The 9,044-nt window shown below is 44.9% G+C and overlaps 1 protein-coding gene across 1 annotated transcript; it reads left to right on the plus strand.

Annotated features, from left to right (window-relative positions):
- The first annotated feature begins 17 nt into the window (after positions 1-17).
- LOC134021607 (CD81 antigen-like) lies at positions 18-8,398 on the plus strand. The gene is made up of 8 exons (XM_062462626.1): positions 18-216; positions 2,738-2,852; positions 6,205-6,302; positions 6,452-6,526; positions 6,758-6,871; positions 7,028-7,129; positions 7,364-7,447; positions 7,616-8,398. Exons 1-8 carry the CDS (start codon positions 151-153, stop codon positions 7,679-7,681), a joined length of 720 nt encoding a protein of 239 aa, XP_062318610.1. The 5' UTR covers positions 18-150; the 3' UTR covers positions 7,682-8,398.
- Positions 8,399-9,044: the final 646 nt, after the last annotated feature.

Consider the following 9,044-nt stretch of genomic DNA (forward strand, 5'->3'; position numbering starts at 1 on the left):
AATGTGATTGAATTGACGTTGAAATTTCGTTCAGAGATTCGCGTTCTTTCAACAAGAATCGGTCTCTCCTTTTAGAGGTCTTGGAAAGTGCATTGGGAGGCTTTAAAGTATACCATCATAGCCAAAGGAAGCACCTGAAAATCTTACATCATGGCTCTGGCAGGCTGCACCAAGTGTATCAAATATATGCTGTTTTTCTTCAACTTTGTTTTCTGGGTAAGTTATTTATCCCCAATTTGAGTTCTTAAATCTGTGATTTGTGGTCCAAACCTGTGTTCTCTATGTTTAAAATGAAAGTTCTTCAACAGCTAAGTTTGCAGTGAAACCTTCTTTAGATTTTTACACTTCTGTGTCCTGAGTTTATTTAGCCTTAAATGTATTTTTTTTCCTGCTGTTATTAGTCTATTTTTCATAAAGATTGCAATGACATTCTTCATCTAGTCAGTCTGAAACATCCAGTCAACAACAGCAGTGGAGATGACTAACCCTAACCATGGCCTGGTATCAATTATGCTCCTCTGTGTGTGTGTATGTGTGTTTGTGTGCGTGTGTGCGTGTGTGTGTGTGTGTGTGAGGGGAGGGGTGGAGGGGCAGCCACAGCATCAATAGTGAAGATGGCGGGAGAACACAAAGTGTGAGGTTGGACCAGTTGAACTTCTTTTGCCCGTGATCAACAGTTATTTTCTGCTTGGTTGGGCACCGAGGTGGGCCAAAGAGGGGGAAAGAGACACACTTGGCTGTGTGAGGGGATCAGCCCCTCAGGGTTTCTCACGGCCAGGGGGTCTGTGCTGGGATGCCCTCCCCTAGCCCTGCACAGCACAGCCAGGGGTCTGTGCTGGGATGCGCTCCCCTAGCCCTGCACAGCTCCTAAGGCTCTGGGATCCCTCAACAGAGAACAGAGCCCACCTAGCCCACCTCAAACCATGCCATCACTTCAATTCAACACCCCTTGTTTCCAAGTTATATCAAACAGAAAACAAACCAGAATCTAGCTGGGACTAGCTAAGATGTATTTGAAATCTGTACTGTGCTTTAGTTAATGAGCATTGTGTGTGTGTGTGTGTGTGTGTGTGTGTGTGTGTAGGAAGGGGGGGTCTACACAGTTGTTACCAGATGTGGCGGCTCACAAATGGGGCACCACAGATTTGTTGGGGGAGGGGAGTGAGTGAGTGAGCCTTCCTGTAACAGTTCCTTTGTGCTCCCTTGGTTAGCCACCTCTGGATGTCTGTCAGTATTTAACAAAAGACTGTTGCTCAGTGGACAACTGTGCCCTATAATTTACAGTACCTTGAACTACTTGTAGTTCAAGGAAGGAAATTACAGTTTCATTTACACATTTTAACACCAGTGTAAAGCCCCCCCCCCAGCACCCCCTCCCCGAACTAATATCCCAAAAATTTAATTTCTGATCATTTTCTTTATTTTTCCTGTGTAAAAGTCCTTATCTTTTAGTGAGATCACCACAAAAATTCAGCATATCCTGCAACTCACTTGACGTTATTTAGTGTTTCCTCTGTTATTTTTGTCAAAATGTAACAGCAACACTGAGAGGCCTGTCTTCCTCACCATCTCAAACTGATGATTCAGTTTCCTGTTTTCTGGAGAACAATGGAAAGCAGACGTCTAGTAAAAATGTGCTGAGAGCTTGTCATATAAACACAGCTAAAAGGCAGACAGCCTACTGATCCAACAGAAAGTATTTGAACTTCTCAATGGCCTCACATGTATGACTGATGATTGTATAGGAGGAAAACTGTGAGGGGCCGTATGGAAATAATTCACTTACACAAACACATGAAACACATACTGTACACATACACATAGGCCTATATGAAATGGTCGCACAGATGAATGTGAAGCACATTCACGCACTCACATATGAAACGCTCAAGTCTTATAAGGATGAGTAAGAAGCTTTGAGAATGATAAGAGTGTGAGAACATATTTACTATATCCGGAATGCATTTCGGTATATCCGGAAGTCAGTTCAGTTGATTCGGAATGCTTTATCTGGAAGTCAGTTCAGTAGTTTAGCAATTTGATAGAAACATGAGCAAAATAGCTTTAAACTAGAATGAAAAAGTTTAAATACTGGGTGAACAAACACACAGATCTAGAAAAAGTCAAGAAAGCAGGGTTCTGGAATTTGCTCGAGTGCAAATACTTTTTTGCTATCGCTTCACTGCGGTCAAATGACCGGTGTTGTGCCCTCAGATCCACCACAACAAACGTGGTCGCGCAAACTTCGTCAGCAGTGCATACACGTCCTAACCGCCCGTCTCTGTCTGGACTCAAACTCTGCACCACCGACTCTGCACGCACGACCGGTAGCTTCTAACTACCAGTTATAGCTTCTAACTGGCGCAGGCTACTTATACTGAGGAATGAGTTTAGCCAATCTACATCGGCTACATACAGACATCCCAAGTCTCCCGGAAGGTCCGGGAGTCTCCCGCATTTCAATAGCGGCTCCCTGACGCCCGCAAATGCTGTACAATCTCCCGGAAATCGGGGATTTTTTTTGTCTAATGGTCATTTCTGGTAGAGATAGGCGCATATCGCGCGTCCTAAGTGCGACGGGGGACGGGGGGAAGGGGACGTGCAGGTTGAGGGGGTACATCATGCGTCCGGATTGCGTCCCGGGGGGGGGGGGGGGGGGGGGGGGGGGCAGGTTGGGATGTCTGTACATATGACTGTGAAACAGCAACGTTGTTCTGTTTCTCTCTCATCCTAACAGTTGGCTGGAGGTGTAATCTTGGGTGTGGCCCTGTGGCTTCGTCATGACAACCAGACCAGCAGTCTGCTCCTTCTGCAGTTCGAAGGCAACCAAGCTCCAGGCACTTTCTACATCAGTGAGTTAGCCGTCAGTGTGACCTGTTCCTCGTGTTTTCTATGTGTCTGCTGAATGTAATCATTTCCCCCTAATTCACCATTTTACTTGGTTTCAATCAGAGCTCCATATCAGAGGTTTCTAGCATGTCAGTAATTAGATCGGTTTGTAAAAAGGGCTTGGATGTACAGCCTCTGTGCCGAACAACACATCACCCCCCTATTTTACTGTCTGTAGTGTGTGGGTTGGCCTCCTTCGACCCCTCCCCTGACTCCGAAGGGCCTTCCCACACCCACCTCTCCATGGCTCTATTTCCACTCCTGCCCATTAACCTCACGTTCAAGTCCTCCCTAAAGGAAGCTCCTGTTATTAGAGCTGCCATGCAAGCTAGCGCCGCACAAAGGCTCTCTACACATACACCCAGGATCACGTGAGTGTAAACCCCCAAAATAGGCACTGACCTCAAAGTAAGGACCAGGAAACAGGACACACGTAGATCCGCAGGTCTGGCCTTCTGACAGGCCAAAGCACAACGACTGCGCTGTTACTATAATTCTGACACCATACAATGACTGCATATACACTTCCTCCAAACACACTTACACCCTCACATGTGCACTCGTGTCAAGCGAGGGAGGTAAAGAGAGAGAGAGGTAGGGAGAGAGTGAGGGAGGTAAAGAGAGAGAGAGGTAGGGAGAGAGGTCAAATGTTATGGGCAGATGAGGCAGCAAATGTTTAGATGTGTGGGTACTGGACGTTGGGAATATAAACTCGGCACATAGCTCAAACAAAGCCACAATATAACTTCCAGCGGATGAAATACACCAGACTATAAATATTCTCCGGGTAAATCAACTGAATGAACCTCTAAAGAAGTTGCATGTGCTTTTCAGCATATATCGAATCCCATCCTGTCCATAAATAGAGGCCTGTGTAATTCACAGCCTCTTACTCTATAGATTTGCTCTCAGAAACATACAGGTCATTACCCACAGTTAAATGTTTCTACGGGTCATGTTCTCTGTTTGTTGTGGAAGCAAATCTTCGAGTGCACCCATTAATTTACATTTTGGCTTGTCCACTCCCAAACGTATGTTCCCAGTAAATATATACTGAAAATACGAACCCTCTGGACGCCATGCTTTTTATAGTGCAGCGACGCTCTCTTGATTTGAGAGCTGCTATGGTAAAAGAGGCCCACCCAAGAGAGATCAAAGCAGTTACTCCTCCTTTTCCTCCTCAAACATACGCCCTTGCATAATTCAAATAACCTTGTACATCTGCTCATTACCCCTCAAATTAGAGTATGGAGTGGATGTTTTTAGCGTCTTGGCACTCCAAAGCAGTGTTTATGTAGGACTGAAAATACACTCACTCCTACCTCTTAACAGCCGCTGAAATCATTACCGCTGGCAGTAACTGCTGCTCCAGTCAGTGGTACTCCGTCCACAGTGAAGTCCCCTTTAATGTGACTGCCCAGAACGGCAGGAGAACAGCGACAAGGGAGTGATGGATAGTTTCAGTGGCTGTTAAGAAGTCTTGAGAGGGTGATGAGGGAAGAAAGCAATTGTGTGGTGATAAGGTCATCAGAAAATGCTTTGTTCTCTTTTCATTTGTTCATTTTGTTTGCTTTCATCGACCTTAAATTATGAATTTTACTGGACTCCATTGCCAGTATATAACAGCATTTTATACTGGCATCCCTGAACAGCATGTATTTTAAAATTATGTATACAAAATGTGTCGCATTTGTCATGTTTCGATTCCGGTATGGTCTTCTAAAAGCAGTTCTTGTACGAGGGATCACAGCCTTACTACGAATTCAAATAAAATGTGTTTCTTCTCCACTGTGATGTTAATGTCAAGTCTAGATGTATTGCGACAGGGTCAATAGTGTCCTCGTGTTTGAACTGTGGGGGGGACACAAGGGGGGCTCTGTTGGGTAGGAGCACAAATAGACTTTTAGCTGGTGCCTGTCAGCCTTTCTTCCCCAGAAGATTACATTGAGAAACTAGAAATAAATGAACTTCCCTGGTGGTATAACATTGCCCGTCTCCCTAGAAATTTCAATACCCTTCAAGCCTTAAAGGGTGTTGTCATAGTAATGGAGGATAGTGGGAATAATGCTGCTTTACTGCATAGCTGAGCTGGCCCCAGCAGACAGTCCTCTCTACAACAAAAACATCAAGTCCTGAAAAAGGGAGAGGAAACACTGAAGAAGGTCTTAGGTCGAGGGAGGGAGGGAGGGAGGGAGGGAGGGAGGGAGGGGGGGGGAGGGAGGGAGGGAGGGAGGGAGGGAGAGGGGAGGGGAGTCAGGGAGTGTGAGAGCAGGGGGAGATAAAGAGAGAGAGTTGTGTTGAGACAGTCAAGGCTGGTACTGTCTGCGTCTGTGGCCTCTGCCAGGCAACATTAGAAGTTCTCAGTATTCTGTGGAGTGTGTGTGTGTACTGTCAGGCCAGATCCTGCTGCTTCCTGGGGTAGGCTGAGGCTGAGGCCAGAGGTGGAGGGGGGGGATTGTTTGTGCGGGATGGATGGAGGAATTTCCTTTCTTTCAGTCTGTCTCTCCTCTCCCCCTCTTTCTCTCTCTTTCTCTCTCTCTCTCCCCCTCTCTCCCTACCTCTCTCTCTCTCTCCCCCTCTCTCCCTCTCTCTCTCTCTCTCTCTCTCTCTCTCTCTCTCTCTTTCTGTCTCTGTCTCTCTCTCTCTCCCCTCTCTGTCTCTCTCTGTCTCTCTCTCTCTCTCTCTCTCTCTCTCTGTCTCTCTCTCTCTCTCTCCCCTCTCTGTCTCTCTCTGTCTCTCTCTCTCTCTCTCTCCCCTCTCTGTCTCTCTCTCTCTCTCTCTCCCCTCTCTGTCTCTCTCTCTCTCTCTCTCTCTCTCTCTCTCTCTCCCCTCTCTGTCTCTCTCTGTCTCTCTCTCTCCCCTCTCTGTCTCTCTCTGTCTCTCTCTCTCTCTCTCTCTCTCTCTCTCTCTCTCTCTCTCTCTCTCCCCTCTCTGTCTCTCTCTGTCTCTCTCTGTCTCTCTCTGTCTCTCTCTCTCTCTCTCATCTCTCTCTCTCTCTCTCTCTCTCTCCCCTCTCTGTCTCTCTCTCTGTCTCTCTCTCTCTCTTTCTCCCTTGTGGTATCTGGGTGGCACTCCCTTCCTGACATGTTCAGGATGTCCAGCATGTCATTTCGCTTCACAAGCGAGTCATCCGAAAGGAAGTCCACTACACAATGAAAAGAGTTTCCCTTGGGATTTAGCGTTATCTTAGTGCCACCTTGTGATGATTGCTTTTCTGCATGTTGCCTTGCTTTTGTATGGCTTTATTTTTCAATGAGATTCATACCAGGCTGAAGGGATGTCACTGACAGGATGTTTACTTGTTGTTCTTTCTAGGTGTGTACATTCTAATAGCCGTAGGGGCTGTGATGATGTTTGTTGGCTTCCTGGGTTGCTATGGTGCTATTCAGGAATCTCAGTGTCTCTTAGGAACGGTAAGTGTCCAGCAGAGGGCTCTCCTCCCCATTTCTTAACAGCCCCGGTTCGCAATCAAAGCCCAAATATACATCCATAAGAGAAGGTTTAGTAAGTAAACAAGCTTATTGGAGAAAAAAAACTAACGCTTTTTCTTTTTCCCTTTCAGTTCTTTTTCTGTTTAGTTATTCTCTTCGCCTGTGAGGTGGCTGCAGGAATCTGGGGTTTCATGAACCGAGAAACTGTAAGTCTCAGAACACACTCGCAAATTGTGTCAAATGCCAATCGTAGACCTACATGTATACTTACAGGAAACAAGTCACTCTGAATGGAAGCGTGACAGACAGGAGCAGGAAGAGCGATCAGCGGGTTCCTTATTCCCCAGTCACCAACAGTTACGGAGAGTGTTCGTCCTCTGCATTGATTTCCTGTCAGGCTCAGACCTCACCAAATCTGTCCTCTGTGTTCTCCCCAGATCTCCAAGGAACTGATCACCTTCTATGACTCAGCTTATATCAAGGCAGTGGAAATGTCCGATTCGCCCAGTAAAAAAGCTGCCCATCACGTATTGGAGGTGTTCCACGAGACGGTACCTAACTCAAACCCCGGCCTCTCTCACCCTAACCTGGGTTTACAATGACATTAGTGTTCTAGGGAAGGTGTTGAGGCTTTTTATGTTGATGTGCTTGAGGAGGGTTGTAAAAAAGAAAATGGCTGACAGTTTTATGGTTGTTCCCTTCCTCAGCTGCACTGTTGCGGGAAAGGAGATGATACTCCTCTATTCACTGCAATCTCAGGCAATTTGTGCCCCAAAAAGTCTGTTGAGGATGTCTTATTGAAACCTCAGGTATGTTTGTGCCACACATGCAGTTATGCGTAAGTGGTTTCCCATCTTTATGTATGTCCATTGAGAGAATAGGTGATTTCATGGCCACAATCTGAATAATTGTATGTCATTATTTTGTTATTTTTCCAATATTTGAAATGCAGTCAGTATGTGTCACCTCTGCATGATCACTGAAGTACTGTTCCCTGTTTGTCATGATAACTTGGCCGCTGACCTCCCTCCTCTCCCACTCAGAGCTGCCACATTAAACTGAAGGATCTGTTTTCTGAGAAGCTCTACCTGATTGGCTTGTCTGCGCTGGTGGTGGCAGTTATAATGGTAAGTATCCCAGCAAGGCGTGTGTACTGTAGTTAGAAACTACCACACACCTGAGCCAAGACTACCTACTACCAATAAATACCTGCTCGCACGCCTGGACGAGATACCATGAAGTGCCAAATGTACAGGTTTAATGAATGCCTCCTTCTCTATGTTTAACCTCAATAGATCTTTGAGATGATCTTCACCATGGTTCTCTGCTGTGGTATTCGCAATAGTACCCCAGTGTACTGAGAACAAACTTGGGTCTGAAGTGACACACCGCTCAGAAACTCAAGACAAGAAGGGACAGTGACGTCATGTTTGTGTGATGGTGCCTTTGACTTTTTATTGTATTGTGGGACTACAGTTTGTACATTGCCCTCAGTGTTATTATTGAAGAATAGAAATCCACTTTGTGTGTAATTGACAATACACCTAATACTGTTGCTTGAGTCTGTGTTTAATCCTTTAAAGTACTTCACATCGTGCAGTAGTTAAAGACAGCTCATGCTTCATGCTAAACCTTTATTGACCCTTTTTTATTCCGTGTGAAGTATTTTGAAAGTTCAGAGCTCTTTTATGGTTGTATAAACTGTATATATTCTTATTTCCTTTTTAAAACATTGACTTGTCTGAAGATTTCACCTGGTCATTTATGGTATACGTTTGTAAAGTACGTATCTTTGACAGGAGCAGGGATTCATATGTTCAGGGTAACACTGCCCCACTTATAAGCAAGTGGAGCTGTGTCAAGAAACATTTCTACTTCTGTTTACCATTTTCTCACCCCTGTGTGTTTTGTTTTTCTAACATATAAACTATTTACTCCAGTTTACAGTTTCTCAAACACTTCTGACAACTTCATCTGTCCCTCCTCTATAAAAACCATGATTTAGCGTGGATTTTGTTCAAGTCTGTTGTTTTTAATCATTGACAAATTTTAATAGCACTAATAAAGATATTTTGGCTTTAAAATTTGTGTGTTTATTGCTGTCTGAAGGCTAATAGTCAGTTTACTCTGTCTATGTCTTATATGAGTGTGTAGAATGAGTATACAGTTTGTATGACCTTATTTGGTCCGTCTGTAGATTATGCCGTTTATTGTGGTATGTTCAGCATTTTCATTATTCACCACTAGAGGGCAGAGTAGTATCAATGGCATACGCCAGTGGTGTAACCTTCTATACTGTTACTTTTATCTTCTGTCATTTACACAGCGGTTTCCACAGAGCTAAACATGGGTGAAGTGTTTTTTTTTTTTTCAGAATTCAGAGTAAAACCCATACCAGTGTACCTAGGTTGAATTTGGGAGTTGAGTATATCCAAATAGCATTTGCAACTACTACAGGCCAAAGCACAACAGAATGCACGGTACAGGTTCACTGCCCAGGTTCACTTATATTCTTTATATTCATTCAACTTCGAGGGCACTCTAATCCTTACCTTTGAACTAAAGGAAAACCAATGTCCAAACTCCCACACCTCTCCTTAGAGAAGAAGAGAACACTCCCAGCCTCACTCGTTTGAAACCACTTTGGGGAGATGTACCTTCCCACCAGGGGGCGTAGCCACGGGTAACCCAAAAACGAAAATATCTCCGAAAAATTATGCACCG

Source organism: Osmerus eperlanus, chromosome 5 (assembly GCF_963692335.1).
Source record: "Osmerus eperlanus chromosome 5, fOsmEpe2.1, whole genome shotgun sequence".
In the NCBI taxonomy this organism is placed as follows: Eukaryota; Metazoa; Chordata; class Actinopteri; order Osmeriformes; family Osmeridae; genus Osmerus; species Osmerus eperlanus.

Excerpts from the sequence above, each read along its gene's own strand:
- LOC134021607 (XM_062462626.1), top strand. The coding sequence starts at position 151 with ATGGCTCTGGCAGGCTGCACCAAGTGTATCAAATATATGCTGTTTTTC. Across the intron at positions 217-2,737 it reads TCTTCAACTTTGTTTTCTGG|TTGGCTGGAGGTGTAATCTT; the intron begins GTAAGTTATTTA and ends TCATCCTAACAG. Across the intron at positions 7,130-7,363 it reads ATGTCTTATTGAAACCTCAG|AGCTGCCACATTAAACTGAA; the intron begins GTATGTTTGTGC and ends TCTCCCACTCAG.